The sequence below is a fragment of the Rhea americana genome, unplaced genomic scaffold (genome assembly GCF_003343005.1).
Source record: "Rhea americana isolate MKP2758 unplaced genomic scaffold, rheAme1 scaffold_39, whole genome shotgun sequence".
Classification (NCBI taxonomy): Eukaryota; Metazoa; Chordata; class Aves; order Rheiformes; family Rheidae; genus Rhea; species Rhea americana.
The window spans coordinates 1670294-1695019 of NW_028186523.1; the positions used below are offsets into that span (position 1 = coordinate 1670294).

The 24726-nt window shown below is 34.0% G+C and overlaps 1 protein-coding gene across 10 annotated transcripts in view; it reads left to right on the top strand.

Annotated features, from left to right (window-relative positions):
- ASPH (aspartate beta-hydroxylase) overlaps positions 1 to 24726 on the top strand; it is a 118060-nt gene that overhangs the window by 50906 nt on the left and 42428 nt on the right. For 9 of the 10 annotated variants that reach the window (XM_085313552.1, XM_085313542.1, XM_085313545.1 and 6 more), the window contains 5 exons: positions 1735 to 1779; positions 1897 to 1938; positions 2631 to 2681; positions 4270 to 4314; positions 14175 to 14216. In XM_085313552.1, coding sequence (XP_085169678.1) covers positions 1735 to 1779; positions 1897 to 1938; positions 2631 to 2681; positions 4270 to 4314; positions 14175 to 14216 — 225 coding nt within the window. The remainder of the gene's footprint in view (positions 1 to 1734; positions 1780 to 1896; positions 1939 to 2630; positions 2682 to 4269; positions 4315 to 14174; positions 14217 to 24726) is intronic. The other variant, XM_085313543.1, reaches the window with a different exon arrangement.

The following is a 24726-nucleotide window of genomic DNA, read 5'->3' on the forward strand; positions in this document are numbered from 1 at the left end:
ATACTTTGCTGTCTTGAAATAGCAGCTCTTTGGGGAGTCATCTCAGACACAATTGAAAAAAAAGAGAATTGTTTATCTATGCTAGAGTTGACTTTAAACTAAACAACTGTGTTTTTTTAACTTTAATTTGGAATGTCTGTACTGTCTTATTTGTGTTTGAGGAAAGTCAGATGAATTAAAAGGTAGCAAATAAAATAAAATATATATATATTTTTTTCATGGAATGCATCATTTAAATTGAAAGGCTTGCTGATTGTCCTTCAGGAAGGAAAGCAGGATTCTCCAGGAAGTTGTACGTTTATCTAAATAGGAAGATTATACAGAGTTAAAATTGTTCATGGTAAACATTTTAGAAGAGAAACTATTTTGAGTTTAACTCTGAAATACAAGACTTATCTGTATGGGAGGATGCATGTGCAACTCAAGATGCTTGCTGATTGTTCCACAGCAGTTTTGTATCCTGTCTGAACCCTCCTAACACCCTTTCTAACCCTAACCCCCTTTCTCTAAAAAAATATATATATTAAAAAAAAAAAAAAACAAACGTATTTAGGAATGGGGAGAGCAGGAGAAATGTTGGAAAGGAGGCAAGGAGAGACAAAGTGCAAAACAAATTATCCATTTGAATTACTGATTAATGATATAATTCACTGTGGGTTTTTTTTTTTTTTTAGATTATATATAGATTTTTATAATACTACCCTTTAAAATTAATTTGAAAATTATTTGTTCACATCCTTAGACTATGTGGAGTCAGAGACTGGGAAAACAGAATCAGGAGATAAGTTACTTTTTGAGCACTAATTTTTTTTCTTTTTAACTATTTATTTTTTCATATTACATTACATCACAAAGAAAAGCTTTTAATGATGTTTCATAATGATCAACAGTCCTCCTGTAACCCTGTCATTACTTTTTGTCTTTCTTTGCAAATCATCTTTTTTGGTTGAGTTCTGTTCCARTTTCTTTCTGGGATAGCAGAGTAGATGGTCCTGGAAAAAAGGTAACAGGAGTRTTAGGAAACATATCAATAAACCCAATCAGCATAAGGAAACTTTTTAAAGGCAAATACATTTTCAAAACTAACTTTTCAATTACTAAAAAAAGTCTTTAAGTTTGCACTGTTGTTGTCTTGCTTGACATCTCCTTGAGGTAAAAGTCTTTTAAGTTAAGAACTTAGGGGTTTTTTGTTTGTTTTTTAATACATCTAGCAGAGGCAGTTGATACTGCAAAATATGAAAGTGAGAGTAGTGAGCATTCCAAAAGAATTAAGGATGTTTCTTTGTGTTTTTTTTTTTTTTTAATTTTTTAAATTAAAGTAGATAATAAAATGAAATAAAAGCAGGTATTTCTTTTCTTAAGACCTTGTCAGCATTTCTGTTTCCTGGGCAAGTATCTTTGTGTTTTTTTTTTTTTTTTAATTTTTTTAAATTAAAGTTGGTTTTAAAAGTTGCTGAGAATTGATGCAAAAAAGGGCAGTTGTTTAAAAGGTAAAATTTGAAATATTTACCTACTGAATATAGAAATTCTATAGTGAAAAGAGGAAGAAAATTTAAGATATTTTTTTTCCCAGTATCATCAAAGTTCAGGTTTATTTATAGCAATTCACTGCTCGCAGTTAACTATGCACAATTAAACATGTATGTGTGCCAGCTTTGTCCTTTTGTGTTGTATGYAAGTTTTATGTGTATAGAACTCAATTTCACCTTTGCTATGGATTGCATATTTCCTTAGCTGTCGAGGACATTCCTGAGGAGGTAAATGAAGTCACAGAGCCAGGTATGTATTTTGTAATTGAGATCTTAAAGGGTTTAAAGGAAATATATGCATTTTAAAGTGTGATGTAGAAAGTGATAATCATACACTTTTTTCTTTTTTTTTTACTTTCTTTTATAGATGAAGTTACTGAAGATTTGGAAATTGATAAAAAGCTGTCAGGTATTATTATTTTTTTTTAATCACTAAAGGAAATACTTTTCTTCCTCTGATATTTGTTAATATACTYCTGTATATGTCAAAAATGCATAGAAATGCACTATATGAAGTACTTACAGCTTTGCTTCAAAGGATGGAGTGTGTTCATTTCCCAAATTATTATCAAGAGGGCAGTTGTCAATTTTTATATTTGTTGCACTGATGCCAGGGAATTTCAGATGAGTACTGRGTCAAATGTAACCCAAAGTTGTGCTCTAAGGAAATCAAAGTAGTAATAAAGATTTTTTTCAAACGTGACTTCAGTTCGGTCAGATAGAGCGAAGTGATCTACACAGGGGTTTTGTCTGAGCAGTGTGGTAGAATTGATGCTATTTTTGTTTAGTTTTTCCATTTGAAAAATATGTTATAATTTAAGTAATTGGGGAAATGATCACTCATGTTTCACAGAAATAACAATTTTAACCAAAATCACTTYGGGAGTAATAGAAATTAAAGTCAATAATTAAAAGGACTAACCTTTTGGACTAGAAATCTATTTGATGCCTTTTTTCTAATGTTAAATTAACCTAGTTGAATGTTCTGCAGTKTAAATCTTCTTTGTTGTTTAATATTGATTTGATGGGGGTAGGGGAGAGACAAAACTAAATTGTGATGGTACTGTGTGTAACTTTCATCATTCATTTTCTTTGTAACAGTAGAAAGTAAACATACCGAAGATAAAGTGGCCACTGAACATGAGGAATCAGGTTTGTATAGTACCATTTGCATGAATTTACTACTTATATATGTAATAAAAATTTGGGGGTGATGAATATTATAGACTAGAATTGTGCTGTGGTGAAAATACATTCATTACTTCTTTTTCTSTTTCTGCAGCTTTTTTATTTTAAGGACAAATGTAATGATGTGTTTGTTGAAAACTAACATGTTGTATTTTTAATGATTTTAATGATATTATTTTAATAATTTGCATAGCAATACTCAGCGTTGGAATTTGAATGTTCCCAGTTCAGAAAAACTTATAGCAATAAAAATAGCTAGAGTGGGTCATGTGATGATAAAATTTTCCTTTCTGTGGTCCATCTGCCACCAGCCAACCCATAACACATACTGAAGAAGAAGAAGTAAGATAAGTGGAATGTCTGTCAGTTTTGTGCAATGTGCTTACGGGCTTCCTGAGCCAGAGAATGTGCTTCCTTCTCTTCAGTTTTTCATGTTGGCAACACTTAACATCTTGGCTATTATGGATTCTTTTCTGTTGTGCCTGACTCCCTCCATGCATGCACAGGAGAGCTTAGGTATTTTAGATTAGTACTGAGAGCTGCATTCTGAAACTAAATATCAGAAAACATAGCTATAATCTTCATGGATTTAGCATCTGGTGTCTGTGTTGTAGTCATCTCTCYGGAATGCATCGGGCCTCTCGTGAGAGGCTGTGAGAGAATGCTGGGCAGACTTTCTTCTTTTATAGTTAACTAGTATCAGAACAATCCTAATTTCAGGTTTACTGTGTCCTCGGAGATTGCTTTTCATTTTAATGATATCCAGTACTAACAAGAAAATACTTCATCACAAGCAAGAGAAAAATAAATGGCAAATTGATCTTTCATATTACACTGGATGTGCCACACAAGACAGTATGCAACCACCTAGTTGTTGATTACAGTGATGAGAATGTGAAGAAACCTCTCATAACTGGTAGACGTTTGCAGAGTCTGGATTATCTATCACATTTAGCTATAATATTTTGAAGTTTTTGAGAGCAATATCTTTCTTTGCTGGCAAACTGTAGGTGTGAGAAAAATAAGCCTTCTCTCTTTTTTTTTTATTTATTTTTATTTGGGAAGGTGAGGATGGAGAGGCATTTAAATCACAGTAGTTATAGGAAATCACATGTGTTCTTTCTCTGAGAGTTTTACTGGTGACTAACTTATACATACATCCTGGATTAAGAAGAACTGAATTTTGAAATCAAAATATTTCACAGCTACAGATATGCTACAAACATGATAAATGCATATTTTTTTTAAGTCTGTCCTCAGTGGCATATGAAACTGTGGGAGATGAGATTTGTTATTTAGATGGTACAATTTCAGATTTTTTAAATTTCATTTTTGAAATAATATGAAGTCCTGCAAATTACTTTTTGGCCTACTTTAATATTAAACCTTTTCATTGGAGAAGTTTAGGTAGATAATTTGAATCTCGCTTCGGCAAAGGTAACATTAGTGACCAGCATTGCTAAGTAGTTTTGAGCATAAAGAAAAATGGAACTTTTTGTAAACATTTTAAGAACTATTCAATTTGAAATGATTGTGCACTTTTGATTTACAGAAATGCCCGTTCAAGTTGAGGATTATTCAAATGATAATCTAGTGGGTAAGTTAAGATTAAGTGTTGGGGTCCCTGCCCTCCCCCCATCAAATTATAACTAGATGGAAAAATTGCGAAGGAATTACCTGCAGGTGGGGAGGGAAGGGATAAGGTTATTGTAATTTCAAGATGATTCCTATTTTTGAAATAATAATATTTATCTTGGACTGGATAGATGCTACTGATAGTTATCGAGTTATATGGAAGCAGTTCCAAATAAAATGGTGACTACTTTTAATTTGAAAATTCATTTTAAATGATTGCAGAGAGTTGAGTATTTTTGCTGTAAAGCGCAAAATAAACTTTGTATCTGGCCTACCTCCTTTCTAGGGTGAGTGATGGTGGGTGGTCACTTCTCTGTATGTCAGTCAATTCTCTTGGAGTTCAACCACAACACATTCTGTTCTACTAGTCTGGAACGAGAACTTTTTTTCTTGTGTTGTCACGTATTTTTATTGACACAACTGATTTTAAGAAGCGGAGCACTTCCAGTTCTTCGGTTAGGTGTCTGAGACAATAGTGAAAATAGTATTTACCAAAACCATCTTTAGAGTAGCTACCTAATWAATCTATACCTCTGAAAGGAAAAATAGTTTCTAGATTTGAACTTAACCCATATTGTTGCATCATTTCTGATTTTCAGAGTTACATTTTAGGAGTTGCTTGTGTGTTCTCTGTAACAATATAGTTGTGCTGAGTGAAACATTGAACTGTATCTCTTAACAGTAAACTCACAGAAGTTGCAATCGGGAAGCCCTGAGAGTTTAAGCAATTTTGTTCATGCTTTGTTCTGATTAGCCTGAGTCGGTGATAACGTAGCTGTTAAGCAAAGGATTTTTTGAGTGTGTTTCTGCATTAGCCAGTCCTTGTGGTATGCAGGACTCGTTAAGTGGTGTGATGCCCACGTTATTCTGTGAGGTTTTTTTCCTCTGTGAGGAAGGAAGCTTCTTGGACATAGCAATAGTAGAGAGAAGTGAAAAAAATGGAAGGCCTATGTGATTATACAGTACAGACTGGAGACATGGTTTATTTAGTGTATTAATTTACATGCTGAACCTTAGCTGAGAYGATTTGAAATGCTTGTATTAACACATTATGTCTGTGAGGTCTTTTTAACAATGTTTATCAGAACTGTCATGTGGTATTGAAATGTTTAAAGCAGTAAATAGTAATTAATTGATGGTTTATCTAAAAACATCTTGTTTCATAATGAATATGAAACTTTTTTGTCCAAAACTTAGAAGTAGCATGAGAATAAGCAGTAGATACCTTTGACAGCATAGACAAAAAAAAAGTGAAGACTAAAGTGAAGGAGTTTGTTGTGTTTTAAGTTGCAACTGCAGAACAAGAAAAGATATATCAGTTTTCTCTCAGAAAAATGTTTCAACTTACTGCTTAAAGTTAAAAGAGGGAAATAGTCCCTAGTGGGGCTATTGCAAAATTTCAAAAGTAGATAATTCTGCTTGCGCAGTATCAGCTATACTGATATGAGGGTCTTGAAATGATCTTGACTTGTATATACTACTTTAAATTCAAAATCCAAGTATCAGTTCAAAATCTATGACTTTTGTTTGTAGGGATCATACTTTTTTAGCTTTTTGTGCTGTAATTTATGTCTTGTAGTTTCCCACTTTCACAAAAAAGAAATCATGTGTGTATTGCACAATGGATATTTTTTCAAATATTCCATATTTATAGCTTTTAATCACAGGAGGAATTTTGAATATGATGGTCGAATTGAACTTTATTTTCCATTTTTGTCCTTTTAGAATTGTCCTTTGAGTAGTCCTTTTCTTGTATCGTGGTTCAATCCTTACTTACTCTTGAAACATTAAGGAATGTCCTTACTGTTCTTGAAAAGTGTTAAGATTAAATATGACTTGCAACTTGCAGGTTGCTTTTAGCACTCAAAATATCTTGATAAATTCTATTTTAAGTTCTGATATAGTCTCTGCCAGTGTCATTGATTAATGAGCATCAAATTTTGCTTTTCTGAAAAATCTGGTTTTGGTGATAGAGAAGATCTTTATTATTGTTGGAACTACCATAATTTAATTTTCATTTTACTTCAGGATGCATTTTACAACCTCCTGTTTAAAATATGAGAAAATTAAATTTATCTTGGGATTATTAGCAAACATAGGATGCAGGGAACATAATACTGAATTGTTATATGTTGTATGTGTTATTAATATATTAATATATATGTTAAATATTAATGATTTATATTAGTTGATATCTAGAAAGTAAATTAAAACAAAAAGAGCAAACTAGTATCTAGTCTTCTAAGTAAGACTAAGTAAGACTCAGCTGATATGCACACACAAATTTCGAATCATCATAAAAATTGCTTGTGCTGAAACAGTAGGTATTTCTGNNNTTTCTTCTTCTTTTTCTTTTTCTTCCCCCTGACTACCCCTTTAATTGATTTCAAAATGAGTACACACACTTCTTAAAACATGAATTTTAGCTTTCAATGGAATGTTAGCTCTATCCTGATACCTCTTATGGAAAAAAGTAGTAATAATAGCGGTGGAAGGAGTAAACATTTTCTTTTCCACTCAGGGAAAAAATGAGGGAATCAACCAAAGCCTGTTTATTCAGTTACTGATTCATGACTAATTATCAGATACAGCATCATGTTCATGATTCTTGCTCTGTGAGGCAAAATGAAAATGACAAAATCAACAGAAAATCMGCTGCAGTATAGAAATATTCTCTAACAAAAATCTTGAACTTTTGTATAGTTACATAAGAACCACTTTGAAGGCAGAAGAATAACCAACTAATCATATAACAGTTTTTACAAATAGCTTATTATCTGCACATAAAGTATAATTGAAATTATATAGCATCCCTGAAAATTAAGAGGAGGAGGAGACATAAATAAACTACACATTCCACTACTATTGAATATACTTTTTTGCCTTTTTATAATGTGAGAATTTAGGTTCAAAGGAACCATTTTCTCATGTAATTTTCCCTTGTAGAGTGTGAAATTCATATTTACTAGGGCGTCAAAGGGTTTTTTTTATTTGTTTTGCTTTGATGAGAGGATTCATATGGTTTGTCAGAATTTTCTGTCATGTTTATGTGACTTCATTTCAAGTTTGCAAAGCAAGTATTCCCTTTTAATTCAGCAATAATATGTTAAGCTCATTATACTAGAAACAGTTAAGAAYTGTCTTCTGAATGAAGAATACCTGTATGCACATATGTACTTTCTATAATTATATGAAAAGTTTATCTATTTGTGAAATAAACTTAGATTCAAGTAGTTACAAAGATGGTCAGAAATATTACTATAGACTCCTTATTCTTAGGAACTATAATGTGATGCAACTTCATTTGAATTACAGTGGAACCTATTTGTATCACGTAGTCTGATTTTTGTCTGAAACATAGGAACTTACTTGTTTTGGTGAGAAAGAAGGAGATAGTTCTGGGGAAGAATGTAGCTGTGAGGAACTTTTTTTGCATGTCCAGGGAAAGGAGGTTTGTTACGGGATGTGAATATATTGGAGTGCGAGTCAAAAGTTTCTTGATGACTTTGGGGCATATTACAAGAAAATTTAATACTAAGCAACTGCATCTTTAAGCATTTGTATGTATTGCTTTTCAATTCCCCAAATTTACTTCTAAGGTGATAACCAATATATCTTACCACCAGTAGGTGAGTTTAGCTGCAATTGTAGTCTACATTTTTGTAAACTGTTGCACTTTAGTGGTATAATTGGCCAGCTTGAAATGTTACTCACTTAGGATTTCTGGCCTATTTTACATTGGCATGCAATTTGCCGTGGTTTTAATAGTATAGTACTTGTTGGAGACATATCTGAGGGGAGACATCTTTGATCTTTTGGGGATACTTTTGCTCTCTGTAATTAGATTTGGATCCTTCTTCTGTATTTCAGACTTAAATTCCTCCCCCTTTAATCTTGCATTCTTGATATTTTTGCAATCCCACGTTCGTTTTACCAGCCACTGAATGCCCTCTGTGTAGAGAAGTTTCTGCTTCCTAGCTTTGACCTTCTTCATTCCCTGATTCCCCTTTTCCATTTTCTTGTCCTTGACTTAAAAGGCAATTATCTTCATGTATTTGTGACATGACCCAGATTTCCTCTACAAATTAAATGAAATGCTATATGCTCAGAAAAATTATTGTTTAGATAAATATTTAAAGGTTCCTATTTCTCATCTTGTGYGGCAACTTTGTGGATTTTCATTGAATATGATAGCTCCTAGAAATGACAGCTTTCTCAAATTAACTAGCTAGATACAAAGTTGCATTTTTTTTCACGTTTAAGATTTTTTTTTTTTTTAAGTAAGGTGTGTTTTGGTTGGTCCTTTAATATAGATTTCCCCTTATTTTTTCAGATACTTAAAGCTTCAAAAGAAAAGTCCCTACATCAGGAGGACCAGCCCTAACCATACGCTACAAAAGGGGAGCAGATGGTTGTAATAGACCTCACAATGTAATTACTGAGCAGTTCAGGGTTTGGGGAGTGAACACTAAGATATTGTAAATGGGTTATAGCCAACTGTCATTTTAGTACGCTTTTTTTTAAACATTTGGCTGTTTAATTTACTTTCCTGTCTGATTTTTTTTTTCCAAGTTCAGTGAATTCATTAGTTTTTTTCTTCTGTGTTTGTGATAGGGTTGTGAGTTTGATCTGCATTTTATATGTGCTGTTCAAGCAATTTGTTAATATTCTATTTATAATGTAGCAGCAAGTACATTTTTTCAGATTTTAATATATATCTTTTGTTGTGGATTCATACAGTATGTACAGAGCAGTTTGGTCAAATGAGGCGCATAATACTATGAATTTTTACATGTTTTATAACTGCTGATGTAGCATACAGCCTATATGCATTTTACTAGAAACACTAATCAGACACAGACTGAGCTGTGAAGTTTTGACTTATATCTCTTTGCACTGATGTTATGTCGACAGTTACACTACATCAATTTCAGGTCATTTAAAAGTAATCTAACTATTTACAAATTGTGTATGTTTAATTCGTAGCAGTAAAATGGCAGATTACTAAATTACTTTTTTCAGAAACCTTTTGTGTGTGAATTACAGCTTTTTATTTATGCACATTTGATTTTAAAGCAAAAAGAAGTCTTGAAACTATGTAATAGTCTGACAGGAAGTCACCGTAGACTGAAACATAGCTGACTAGCTAAAATCAAGTTCAATTTTGTAAAATTTTTCTATTTGGTCCACAAATATAATAGTAGAACAGCTGAATTCAGGAAACTGGATTCAGTGAACTATTGACAAAATCAAATTTGCATAAATACTGGACTTGTAAATAATAAAAAAAAAAGTCAGCTTTGGAACTTTAAGCTTAGGAAAATAGGATATCAAAATTTAAGAACTATAATTGTTAATGCTCTTATAAATGGTACATTTCTGAAATTTAGAATTTGAATTAGAATTCAGGTGTTTACCTATTGCATGCTGCTGTTCCACAATTATAAAGACCTATTTCATTCTTTGGCATTTTGCGTGTGTTCCTTTTTGGCTCAGGAATAATCGCTGTGATTTTAAGAAATTACCAAGTCTGATATGGGAGATAAGAAGAAAATAAGTAAGCTAAATTTTGAAAAGAAGAATCAATGTTGTAACTCTAACATTGGTTGCCTTTCAGTTGACAAGGAGATTTAAAAAATAAAAATTCTGTAACGTTTTTTGAAGTTAAGTTTTTAGATGCTCACTTCTGTAGTGAAAGGGACATTATATATGCTTGTTTTTTGGGCAAGGATTTCAGTAAGGCTCCACATAAATGAGTGTTACAAGTGAACAAGTGAATAATAAACACAGAAAATGTCCCAGAGTTATTTCTTTGAACCTTTCAGGAAAGCAATAATACTCTTAGACTGTGATGTGGTTTGGGATAGGATGTTTTTGCTAGAATAAAATTACCTGTGATTGTGAATTGCAGAGCAATAATTTCTACAAAGCCATATTTTCTGAGAAAGCTTGGGAATAATTTTAGATTGATGAATGGAGGACTTTTATATAATAATGGCAGCCTATTTGTAGGATTATGGGACTGTGAGAGTTTATTATGCTGTGATCAAATTTTAAACACTTTGTTATCTGGTATGTGATTTTTATGTGCTTCATGTTTACAAGAATATGCCAACTTGGGCAAGGTCAAGAGGACTATAAAAAATGTATATTTCATCTGTTTTAATGTTTGGCTGCAATAAAACACAGAAGAATATCTTTGTCTTTCTAGTGTCATTTTTTGCCTAAGTACAGTATATCATAACTATAGAGATAAACGTTTACCTCAGCTGCYAATTAACGTTACTATTTTTCACACTAAGCATTAGAATTTTAAAAAATATATTTGCAATATACAAGGAAGCTAGAAAGCAGAAGTGATTCTTCTYTCTGTGTGGAAGGAAGTATGTGAAAGTATGTGAAAGAGATAGGCAYTACTCTAAGGTCATAACTGCCTTCTATAGTTATTTCTCCTTTTGAAATATTAGCTATTCTGCAACTAGTTTGGCCTGACTTTTGCCCAAAATTTCTATTTTTAGTTCTATTTTAGTATTTAGAAATTTTCTATATTCTAGTTTCTATTTTTAACTTAGAATGAATGAGATTTCACTCACTAACAAAGGCAAATGTGAAGGGGAAATAYGATCTCTAGTTTTCTTAGAGAAACAGTCTACTTTATGGTCCATTGTCTAGATTAGTAGGTGTTGTGTCTGTGCAGTTACGTGTTTCAAAACAAAAAATACCCTTGACCATTTCAGTTTTCAAACAGCTCTGTATTCTAATGTGGAACTAGCTGATTTAAAATTGTAATAAAAAAAAAATCCAAATAATCCAAATAACAAATAAATTCTTTTTTTTAGTTTCACATTGCTACTTTGCTTCTTGCTATGTCTCAGTAAATCTGTGAGATTTTGAATTCAGTTGCTTTTCTAGAAATGTTAGGAAAAATACCAACAAGGGAAATCAAAATTTAAATGAAAGTAGGTTACACAGTATTATTTTAACATTGAAAATTTGCTACAATTTTAAGAGACTTTTTCACATTTTCAGCAATTGGAAGTGCCATGGCATGGCATAATTATTTCTAAGAAGTAAAGGAAAAAGGATAATTGGACACTGGAACATTGGAAAATTTCATGTATTTAATAAATGAGATTTCATGAAATCTTTATGTATGAAAAGTTAKATATATGTAAATAATATAAATTGTATTGCACATTTATTGATTGGATTACATGTAAAATCTACTAGGTATGAAATACCTTTTATATGTGAATTGAGTCATTAATTCTCATGCAGAATATTTCACTGACAAAAATTTAAACTGATTTTACCATGAAAAGTAATTTTAATATTTATGGTAGAAATTTATTCTTTTTGGCAGGACCTGGTTCATACATTGCACAATGATAGCAAARCAAAACTAGAGAGACTTGTTAAAACAGTTTTATCTATAATTTTGATTCTAGGTTAAATTTCTGAAGAAAACAGAAAAATTGAGGAAAAAATGGGGATGGAAAGGAGGACTAAAAAATGTTTAGTTTGGGCTATGGTTGCTTTAAGTTGGTGACAGAACAGTCTCAAGAAAGTTTACCATCTTATAKCTCTGCCTTTGAGACAGATCACATTTTTAGATCTTTCTTAGAAATAGCATAATTAAAATCATTTACACTATCAAGGTTAGCTAGAGCTCAGTTTGAGAAAACAAAGCRATATATACTGAATATGATATTGGAGAGAAGTCTTAGTTATGAATGGTTAGAACCAAAAGGAAAAAGTTCTTCAGAGCTAACTAAGGATCAGGTTTTGCTAACTTTCAAAAGCAGCTGTCAAGAAGGCAAATTTGTAGTAAGTAAAGATCATTGGAGAGGCTTTAGTGAAATCAGTGACAGCTAATTTGTCAAAATAMAGATTGGAAAAAAGTCTAGGAGAATTTGAAGAAATGGAGGCTAGAGCATAAGCAGGTACTGAAAGCTGTATGTAAAATGCTGTATGAGTTGCAGTAATACAGAAATGGGAATCTGGACAGGAAATCGGAGRCAGGAACAGATATTAGAGTGAAGTGATGAAACCAGAACTTGTTCTTMCTGTATAAATATCATGAATGTCAAAAAAAAGGGCAGAAGAGGATCACTAAGTGACCTAGAGGGAACTAGAGACAAGGTGTCAGGTGAGAATGTCAACTTTGGTCATAAATGAAAAGGAGAAATAGGTGTTTAAGTAGTGTTCTGTATCATGATTTATTATGCTGAAATTGTTTGTATGCTTTGAGTTGGGATGAGAGGATGAATTTATACTATTGTAAAATAATAGAAATATTCTATAAACCTTTTATGTCTCATCTGGAGTTGTGTGCTCTTTTGAAAATGCAGTGTTTCTGTGGATACACTTACAGATGAGCTTAACCATTTATTTAATATGTTGTAGGTGCAAAAAAAAAAAAAAAACAGTACTGCAGCAAGTACTGAACAGCATTTGTACTAATGGGCTATTATAGTAACTTAGTCTGTAGATCTTTTTCATTTCTGACTTACAACTTAATTGACAATGTCAGGATTTTATGATGTAATTGAAGAGATGAATGACTTTCACTGTCACWGTATTTATTTGATTTTTACCTTGCCATAATCTAGTTAATATTCACTGTGCCCTGAGTTGAATGTAAAAACTGGATGTGTATTATCTGCATGTTCAGGAGTGGCAGCTGTCAGATTGTAATAAGGGGCAAAATTAGAATATGAAATTGATTTTATGTGTGTGCATAACCCTATTTCCCAATGGAAAAGAAATAATTTTCAGCATTTTTTGTGATGTATTTAACTCCCAAGATAATACTTCTGAACAATTTTTTTTTAAGTGAAGGCTGAGTATCTTAATGTCTCTGATTTGCTTTAAAAAAAAAGATTTTCTTTTTTCATTCTCCTATATAAAAAAATCTCTAACTTAATAGAAGCACAGCCCTTGAGAGGGTTATCTTGTATCTTTTGGAAGAGTTAGTAGAGAAATACTACTTTTTAAGTCAATTGATCCTTGTTTTAATATTCTCTAAGAAATTTTTTGGAAAAAATGTTGGAAATCTGGGGGGAAGAAATTGGGAACAGAATTACAGTCTTAGAAGGATGAGGCAACATGCTTGAAATGTTATAGAGTGAGGCAGCATCAGGAAGTGCTGAGAGGAGAAAAACAGGAGAGAGCAAACCTATCTCTGTAGGTACTGTCTTCACAATATACACAAACGTGATTTTGCTGTAGTGCGTAGTAYGTCTTTTGCCACAGTATTGCTTAGTTAACTCAGATACTTACAAAATATGCAGGTTAAATTATTTTAAAAGTTACAGTAAGACAAATACTTTGAAACGTTCAAGTCATTTTTGAAAATGAGATTTAGATTCCCAATATATTTTAATGTTTTTTCCTTTTTAATCAAAATATATATATATATATATATATATATATATATGTTAGTATTTCTAGTAGTTTTTAGTTGGTGAACACAACCAAATAGCTTTCATTGTAAGTGGGTATCACTTAAACCTACCGAATAGCTAAAGGAGAAAGATTATGAAATATTCTATGACAGAAGCAACCATGTAACATGTGAAGCATCTAAAGAAAGAGACTTTTTATGTAACCACATTCAGACAGTAAATTATGGTTACTTTGAAGAATAAAATCATGTTTACCCAGTTATACCCAATCACATGCTGGAGTGTAAACTGTAATTTTATTTATAATGTAACTTTATTTCTGAAAATATTTTACAATTCTACTTTTATTTTAACTCTTAATCATAACCTAGTAACATAAATTTATTTCATTGAAATTGTATTTTTAATATTCTAGGAAAAAGTGGAAAAGAAACTGAGCAAGAAATAAAAGAAAAAGGTAAGTCTATTGTATTTTTAAAAAGTAACATTGTATTTTGTAGAAATTCAGAAGTATTCTGTCTGGGAGAAGTGATTTAAATTAGATTAAACAGTATTGATACTCAGTTCCTGGATATTTTGAAAGCAGTGCAAGGGAATATCTCTTTGCTCAATATTTATTTGGCAACTGGCATAACAGAGGCATAGTTCTTAAAGTCCTTATTTTAAAGAATGAGCCCTGATGTTGCATCGGTAGTAGAAGTCAGATTTTTATGTTTCTATGGGTAGATTTGTCAGTATTGCATTCCTAGTTTAATGTTACAGAGGTTGATGCGTCACCACACAGTTCAGAGGTCTTTGGAGGAGAGGCAACCTGAGCTGCCAGGGCCCAAAAGCCCAGTTKGATACTGTATGGTGTGCTCAGCTTGCAGGCACAATAGCTGGGTTTGTGCAGCACACTGCCTACCTTAAAAAAACTTGTCTGAGGGAAGTAGAAGCCACCTAYGGATGACAGTGCTTAATAGCTTAGGTGTATTATCACATGACCTTAATTATTTTGATTTCAAATCTTGAATTGGTTCATAGCTCTAAGCAGCTGCAACTATGGTGGAGATATATCCATCCTTACACATCCTTATCCATCCTCAGAACATGTTATCTGAGGAAAACTGGTAGGTACTTTAGAAGGACACTAGATGGCACTAAAATCAGTCTGCTTCAACTCAGTATTTGCCCTTTAAGAGTTTCTATCTAGTTTAGATTAGGATAAAATACTCAGAGACAGATTTGGTGGAAAAGTGAGTGGTGCTAAGAGCGTTACAAGTCTCTTTTTATGCTCACATTGGTGTTGGCCATCTGCATCCSCTATCACTGCATGAAGTTTGCACAATCCCTGTCACCCAGATCAGGTTTGTATCTATCCCTAGCTGTATTACACTTGATGTTACACAAAAGCTTTGGACCTGTGTCTGCATCCTCCTTGCTCAAGCATGACCTACAGAATAGTACCTATCAAATCTACTATCATCCACTACTTCTAGATGGAGAAAAAGACATTTAGCAATTCGCTGGCTGCTGCTCCTTTGACTTCTTCAGGAACACCCTTTTCATTCTTTTGTGCAGCTGTTATTTTTATTTTTTACATCTGAGTACTTGGCAATGATATATTTTATGATTTTTTGATGCATATTGTTGGTTATGGGTTTGTATATTTGTATTTTAAATGTAAGTTTATAGGACTTTCAAACCCTTTAAGTTAAATGTTAATATTTAAGCATTATATATGGCTAATGTAATCATTGCTTTTAAACATTTGGACATGTAAAGCCTAAAAGGCCTCCTATAACAGAAAGTAATTACTGCTTTAAGAATGGATCTTATAACATTAACGGTTTTCACTGCTGCAGTCTTCAYTGTACTTTGTTAGCCTGTCTTAAAAATTCTATAATTTTCAATAATTTTAATTTTTTTTAATAATCATCAAATTTATTAGAAGTCTCACTGAAACTTTGACTGAATTTTGCACCACTCATATTCAGAAAGAAATGAACATCGAATGCTAACTTCCACAATAGAAATTTATAGAATATAAATCTATTTCAGAATATGAAACTGGGCTTTCAAATGACTTAATGACCTTGAAATTTTATTGTAAGAGGATTTATGTTCAGTAAAGTGCTATATTAATTTTCATGTTGATTGATGCAGAAGATGTGGAAAAAAATAAGCTTTCCTGACAAACCCTTGCAACTGGTGTTTGACACGGTCAAATGGTATTGAGTAGCTAAAAAGGTTTTATCATTCACTGCTTTTTTCAGTCTCTACTGTCTTCCCAAYAGTGTTTCAGATTAATCATCATTTTTGATTAAAATTTATATTTAGAGGCTGTGCATAATGCATACTTCAGTTTATTCACCCTCAGTCCAGGTGTCTCTTTTTGAAACACAGAAGCAGGTGTAAAAAAATGAGGTGTATAAACAGATTGCTCACTTGTTTCTTATTGGCATTTATTTTGGGGTTTTCACTAATATATTAGTGGAAGACAATAGCCACTCTAGCAAATTGTTTCCACTCTTATCAGCTGTCACTTGTTCCGTCTTTATAACTCCTTAAGTTTGCCTGTTCACTTAAAAGTCCTTGATATGTTAAACCCTTTGAATACTGTTAGCATGCATAACTCTCACTACGGATTTGTTAAATTCCTGGGGCTTTTTAGACTTCTTTCGGCTTTGTTTTTGTTCTAAATAGATTTGTGAGGTATATGAATCAGTATCAGATGAAGCCACATTTGCTTCCATTTAAAAATAGTTGTAAAAGGTTGTTAAGCCTTGGAAATTGTAGGGTTCTTTACAGAGTCATGGCAACTTGAAACAGGTAGCAATCTTTAATGATCTTTCTCATGTGATGCCCTTCAGGATAGACAATGACCAGAGAMCATTTTGCAATTAGTTTGTTAAGACTCTCCTTTCTATTAACTATCCACCCAAGTGTATTTCTGAGTAACCTCACACACCTAAAAAGCTAGTGAGTTGCAGCAGTGTATGTGTGATATAGAGAAAGTTAATTTAGACAGTTTCTGGTGAAAAAATGCATATTGTGAGGAACCTAGTATTTTGTGAGTAAGTATCTGACTCTATCTAGGAAGAAAAATCTATTATTCAGAACAAGTAATTCTTTATTGCTATCTTAGAAAATGAAAATACAATTTTCTTCTAGGTATCTTCCAACAGAATATCAGTAGTGTTYTATAATCTACTTTGCCCTCTAATTTCTGTCTTAGCTTCATGGATATTTCTCTGGAGAAAAAAATGAAATAGTGCATAGGTACTAATAAGTCACATTTTCTCTGTTCTACATAACTGAGAAGGATTGACTGAATTATTCACAAGAATGCGATCATACTTCATCGAGTAGTCGAAGGAGCTGGATGTTTCAGATATATCAATTTTTTAAGTTATTTCAGTAGTAGTACAATTCAGGGCATTTATACAACATAGTTGTTTTTTGATCATACAGGCTAGTGAAAACTAAATTTAAGTAGGGAGCTTCAGTTTTCTACTTTGGCTTATATTGCCATGTATTGAATTTTCATTGATGCTGCTGAAGAAAGGATATAAAAAGTGGAAAAATAATTTTCTGCAGCTGAAGTGTTTCTTCCACATGCTGAACATTAACATAGGTAATGACAAAAGTAATTTTTACTTTTCAAATCTCAAAACATTAAAGTGAAAATGAATACCATCTGTTTGAAGCACTTAACTGAGCTGTATCAGGGACAGAGGTATACATAAGCCAAGCATAAGACAATTTCATTCCACAAGTGACCTTACAAGTGTCGTTCTGCTATCAGAGTTGACATGCAGTGCTCTTAACTCTACATGTCTGCATTTGAACAAGGTATGTAGAATTCCATTGCTACTGGTAAAGATCTAATCAATATAATCTGTGGAGTTTAAAGTGCTATTCTTCTTGCTAAATGTAGATGTTTGCTGTATGATGGGATGAATCATACCCTAAATTCCATTAAGAATCTTGACTAGCTGCACTGGCTGTAGAATAAGCTTACACACTTGGTTCGCTTTCAGTATGATCACCTCAGTAGGTGAGCTGAGCTCCAGCCGTACAAACTCTACTTTTAAAAGTGTATACACTCTATTGATTTACTTACTTAGATATTTAAWTAAAGCCTGCATCAAATATGAGCCATGGACACAATGATCAATGTTGTACTTCATAGAAGAAGTGCATTTCTCAAAGTCCGAACTGTTGCATAACACTATGCTGAACTAAATATGTGCAACACTAGAATATTATTAGTATGCACTTTAGTACAGAAAAATCAATAAGGAAATTCATTTCTGATTTTATCTAAGGGTTGCCTAATTCTAGCCTTTGAATGAAGCCAAAACTCATTACAGAGAAAAAGAGAGATGAATGATGGAAATACGTGCCAAAAATAAAATTATCGTTCTGTAATTGTTTCTTATGAACAACATCTAATCAACAAAAAGTARTTTCAGAAGGAAAACCCCGTAGAACAGTTTTTACTGCAATGGAAATTGTTTCTGGAGTAACTGCTGCTAAAGATTTATTATAGTCATTAAATTCAACAGCTTTATTAGTCCCTAAAATGCCTCAGTTTTTATTGTCTGATTGCTTCCCCAGATAAGTTGATTACAGAGGTTTTGCCTGTTCTACTACTACCATTTAGAAAGATCTTTTAATTATTGTAGAGTTGTTGCTTTAAACTGTCTAGTTGCAATTACTTGTTTCTCATATCTTCTAACTTTTCATTTATGGAAGCCTATAAAAACAAGTGAATCATGTAGGCTGGYTATAACTCACCAAGTGAGTTTCCCAAACAAAAGAAAAATTACAGTTTTTTTGTTTATTTGTTTGTTTTTTATCATTGTCAAATTCACATTCTTCAGATGCCCACTGAAGTGTCTGCTTCAGGTGACCATCTTTTACCTGGATAAATAAAGTATCCATCCACAAGATCCCAAGAGCTCTATTACCARATATGTTTCACAGCAGGGATGGGAGGGTGTTTAGAAAAGAAAGCCTGTGGTATCTCTAGAAATTACTTTCTTAGACTTTGGCARTTTAAGACTGGCACAAGTAGCCCTCATTGAGAATGATTATGAGTGCATCGTGGGGAGATTTTTGATGTCAGGATATAACTCTGTCATTAGTGGCACCTCAAACAATGATTTTTTTTAAGTGTAAATTATACAGTCAAACAATATAAAATCCAATATGTTTAAGGAGTTATGAAGCAGATGAGGTAACTGTTTGCTTKGTGTTGCCTTACATAAATGGATGTGACATGACTGGCTGGGTAGATGACGAAAGAGAAGCTGACATTGTGTACCTTGACTTCAGCAAGGCTTTCGACACTGTCTCCCATAACATCCTCCTAGGCAAGCTCAGGAAGTGTGGGTTAGACRAGTGGACAGTGAGGTGGATTGAGAGCTGGCTGAAAGGGAAAGCTCAGAGGGTTGTCATTGGTGGCGCAGAGTATAGTAGGAGGCCTGTGGCTAGTGGAGTTCCCCAGGGCTCAGTACTGGGTCCCATCCTGTTCAACTTTTTCATCAATGACCTGGATGAGGGSACRGAGTGCCTCCTCAGCAAGTTTGCTGATGATACCAAGCTGGGAGGAGTAGCTGACACACCTGAGGGCTGTGCTGCCATTCAGAGAGACCTGGACAGGCTGGAGAGCTGGGTGGAGAAGGAACCTCATGAGGTCCAACAAAGGCAAGTGCAGGGTCCTGCACCTAGGGAGAAATAACCCCATGTACAAGCTGGGGGCTGAGCTGCTGGAAAGCAGCTCTGCAGAGACAGAYCTGGGAGTGCTGGTGGATGACAAATTGACTATAAGCCAGTAAGGTGCTCTTGCAGCCAAGAAGGCCAGTGGTATCCTTGGGTGCATTAGGAAGTGTTGCCAGCAGGTCAAGGGAGGCGATCCTCCCCCTCTACTCAGCTGTGGTGATTCCACATTTCAAGTACTGCATCCGGTTCTGGGCTCCGCAGTACAAGAGAGACAAGGAGCTACTGGAGAGAGTCCAGTGTAGAGCTACAAAGATGATCAGAGGGCTGGAGCATCTGCCCTATGAGGAACGGCTGTGAGAACTGGGCCTGTTCAGCCTGGGGAAGAGAAGACTGAGGGGGGATCTGATCAATGTGTRYAAGTACCTGAAGGGAGGGTGTCAAGGGGATGGGGACAAACTCTTCCCAGTAATGCCATGCAACAGGACGAGAGGAACGGGCACAAACTGAACCCCAGGAAGTTCTGCCTGAACKTGAGGGGGAATTTCTTGACTGTGAGAGTGACAGAGCACTGGAACATTTTGCCCAGAGAGGYTGTGGAGTCTCCTTCTCTGGAGATATTCAAAACTTGCCTGGATGCAACCCTGTCTACCATGCTCTAGGTGACCCTGCATGAGCAAGGGGGTTGGTCTAGATGATCTCCAGAGATCCCTTCCAACCTTACCTATTCTGTTCTTCTATGTGGAATACTACCTACCATGATATGAAACTAATCCCTTTATTTCAGATTAGATTTAGAAAGAAGGGGAATAAGGAGAGATTATTATACAGTTAAATGCCAAGGTTATAATTTTCYTTTAAAAGACTTACCTAGTTGCACTAAGTGCAGCATAGGTGCATGTGAAGACCGTGTGTTACCTTGAATCCCAAAACCTTCTGAATATTTAGAATTTTAGTTAAATAGCTTCAGAAGGCTTAATGATTCAAGGTATCGCATAGTCTTCACAGAGCTGCCTTCTTTTTCCATGCCAGTAGGGCCAGATACAAGAAGAAAGCAATAGGAAATATCCTGTGACATTACAATGGCAAAGAGGACAAAAAGAGGAAAAAAAAAAAAAGAAAATGAAAGAAACGGCAAAAAAACCCACCCTCCTACAATGACAACAACTGAAACTTATGAGATGCTTTGTTAGATAGGATGTAAAAGTCTTTCTCTCCTCCACATCCTCAGGGAGACTGTGACATTATTATCTCAGCATTTCTGAGGATTCTGATTAGGACAGATGTTTTAGGAAAAATATTCACACTAACAGCATAACATAGATACTCATAAAGGGGGCTGCTGTTCCTCTCCATTAACTGGGAACCCCAGAGTCTCCAAATGTTAAGGCAGGAGAGTTTAGCCCAAGTGAAAAACACCCTTCCTACCAGTGCTCTAAATTGCACCAGCCAGGATGTCCTCACTCATCGGTGTGCATGGTAGGTCCTAGGTGCCAGGCTTCAGTGCAGCAGGCGACCTTGCCCACCCACTCTACTGAACAGGGCTCTGAACATAAACAGAGCAGAGGGCATGGAAAAGGGCAAAAATGGAGGAAGAGGAGGAAAAGGCAGCAAGAATGTGCGGAATACTGTCCAATTTGGTCCCAGTTGAGATTTCTCAAGGATAGTATGTGATACTTTGTCCAGCTCTGGCTAATAAGGCATTAATTCTTTGAGAGGCCAGACTGATCTCTGCTGGGTCTTTGCCAGGTTTTCTTTAACCTCAGATGTATTCTCTGTCAGGARAATGAGTTTTTTCTTAGCTTGGCTGTTTTGTGATTCAGATAAAATCTGAYGTGAATATACGTCAAAATGGCAACGTGACTTTTTTCATTGGAAGATAGATTAATCTGTTTAAAAATTATTACTAGTTTTTTTCTTATACAATCTTTGTAACAGTTTGTTCTGTATTACCTTTTTTTCCCCATATGAATTTCATTGTTATTTCATGTAATTATATTGACTTGGATGCATTTACTACACTAACGTAATTGAATTACTTGGTGTTTTACACCAATTTCAACCCTTTTGTTCTGCTCAGTTAAACTGGACAATGCAGACATTTGATCATTTGAGGATATTTGTCTAGAAAAAATAGAAAAGCTTCGTTCTTTGATTATTTCTTAAGGCAATTTTTTGGATTAAAAATTATAAAGTTTGAAGAAATTATACTTCCATTTTAATTATGTGAAAAAAAAATGATATCAGAGTTGCAAAATAATCTGCCTGATAGATTATATATTTGAACAATTACGTAAGAGAAAAAGCTGAACTACTTAGATGAATGTTTACTTTTAACATAGAAAATTAATAATAGCACCTGTAATTGAGATCACTTCCTATTCTAAGGCACAGTTTTTAATCACTTACAGCTTTCTGGACTTAAAACATTGAGGTGAAGTTTTCCATTAGGACAACTGATTTTGGAAATGCCTTTCTAAAAAATGCATGTAGCAAAGTTTGGAAAAGAGACAGCAGCCTCACAARCTGTATTTTTCACTAATTCTTTTGTTTTTCCTAGTGTTTTAATGAAAAAAGAAAAAAAAWGCAGAGTCAGTGTATGTTTTTCCCTCCATAGGAGAATTTAGCCTTAACAGATAGAAGAAATATTAGACAACATGTGCATGTGTGAATTGATATTCATCAATTGATTGCCAGTGATTATAGCAAGGCTTCAACGCCTACGTAGAGACAGTTAAATTTAGGTGCCTTCATCTGAAGCTGTCACTGCACTTGTGAAATTCTCAAGTTATGAGTGTATGAACTTTTAGCTAGAGAGCAAAGAGTTATGCCATCAAGCACTGCTGCTGAACTAAGTAGTTGTATTGCTTCTAACTCATGTAGCGACAGTTTGCAGGTACATAACTCAGTGCTGCATTACATGTACAAAGTTGTGAAATGTTTCTTGCAAAGGGCTACTGCTGTTCTATTTGCACCATTTTTTGTGAGGCGCATGCAATATTATGTGTGASAGCAGAGACACTTTGTCATTTGCATTCATCTTTCCCAAGGTCACTGTTATGGCTGCTTGTAGCCATAATCATTTTCCAAAGTACACAGCAGGGTCAGAGAGTAGCAATAGGGTAGATGATCAGTAACAGGATTTGGAGGCCAGAGAGTTTAGGAGAAAATACTCATGGAGAAGGACGTGAGTAACAAGTGTGTGGAAGAAGAGAGGTAGCTAAGAACAAATCAGGGAGGTAAATGAAAGTTGGACCAAGGAACAGATTGTGAGCAAATGTAGGAATGAAATGGAAGAGCTAGAGTAAGGCATCAAAGTTGCGAACCACCTAGGAGAAGATGATCTCCTGAGAAGGAAACAAAGGAAATGAGCAAAAGTTTAAGAGATCATTAGAAGCTGCAGAACATAAAAGCGTATATGTTTAATAATTTCCAGGGAAGTTGAGGGGAATCTGCTATTGACCCATTGTATTTTTGAACTTGGATATTCTTTCATTGGCACAGAGCTATGAAGAATCTCAGTCACACTGATGATTGGTGCAGGGAGCTTCCTAGAGGAATCTTTTACTAAGAAATGAGAGAATTGAACTTGCCTGTTCAAAAAGCTTTAGCATCAAAATGCATTGAGATGTATCTATGTATTACAGGAATTATAGAAAACAGGACTAGATGGGACCCTGAAATTTTGCTTAGTCTATTTATTGGCCAATAAACTTATCAATTATGTGTGTCATACCTGCCAAATCTTTTACAACAGGTTCTCAAAATTTTCTGATAATAAGAATTCCACAACTACCCTCAGCCGTATGTTCTAGAGTGCCCATACGTAGTGTTCTCATGTTCAAGCCAGATTTTCCCTTGTACCATTTTTTCATTTCTTGACCTAACTATGGTGATATAAAGAATTTACTCTTTCCATCTCTATAGCTACTTTTTACATGATTGTATATACCTCTTTTCCAGTGAGGCAAACCCTTTACTATTACCTTTTTCCCATTCATTCTTGCTTGTACAGATGTAAAATGTTAGCTCCCCAGACAATTCAAGACAAAAAATATTTTAAAAAAATTCTTCAGAAGTGAGAGATTCCATCAACCTTTAATCAATTGGTTACTTATTTCTCGCATAATGCTTTTTTGATCTTGAGTGTCTAGCAGTGCATTCATTATTTTTCAAGTGGTGTTTTTCTCTGCTTTATAAAAAAGGGCTATCATTATCTTTGGTGATGATAAGGTTCCTTTTGTTATAAAAAGCATAAAATATGCTAGGTGATTTAGTTTTCATATACCAAAATAGATATATAAAATATCTATCTCATTGCCATTTGATCACATTGCAAACTATTTAGTTTATGGCACATTGCCATTTCCAAAATATTTACCTTCTCATTATTTTTTTTTCCATATCATAAGACAGAAGGGAAATAGGGGATTGCTTGTCATCACTGGCCAAAGTTTATTCTTCAACAAAAAGAGCTAGTATATGATTTCCTATGAGACTTCTTCCTAGTTTGTTGATTTAACAGTGGAAACKCTTTTCTCTGAGGAAGTATTTTATGTCATCTATTCAGTCTTCAGCAATCCTATGATTGAGGGTAACAAGCCTGTTCTTGCATCTGAGAGACCCYTACTGAAAATTCTCAATATTATTCTTGCAAGACAATAGTACGATGTATAAAAGAATTATTACCATTTTAATGCTCAACCAGATAACTATAAATCTCCCAAACAGTTGTGTGACTATGCATTTCTTCAGATACGTGTTGAAATCCATAAGTCACTGGAGAAAAATTACTTGTTTTTTTTCCTCTGAAACCAGATCAATTAACTTCTTTGTAACATCTGATTTAATATATTAGGTCACATCTGCTAAAGGATTATTACACAAGAAGGAGGCAATGTATAATTTAATAAAATACCCCTGCAGGGATAACAGGCTATCTATTTAATATACAGAAATGCTTGATGGTTATACTGAAAGCTCCCAGATGAATCCTTTAGCATTGGAGTAAAATGGGCAGATGAAAATAATTGCTCATTATATAATGTTTACTGTGTTATATTGGTGCCTAGCAGCTGAATAATATTTATGTTAACAGTTCTTTTTCAGCTTTGCATATTGATCTCCTGCTGGTCTAGAGCTGATATATAGTTGTACTGAAAATGGAAAGATAATACTTTTTTGTARTGGAGGGTAGCAGAAAGGCTCTTCCAACATGTCATCAAAATCAGAGGCAGGGGAAAGCAGTCTTAGATGTTTGT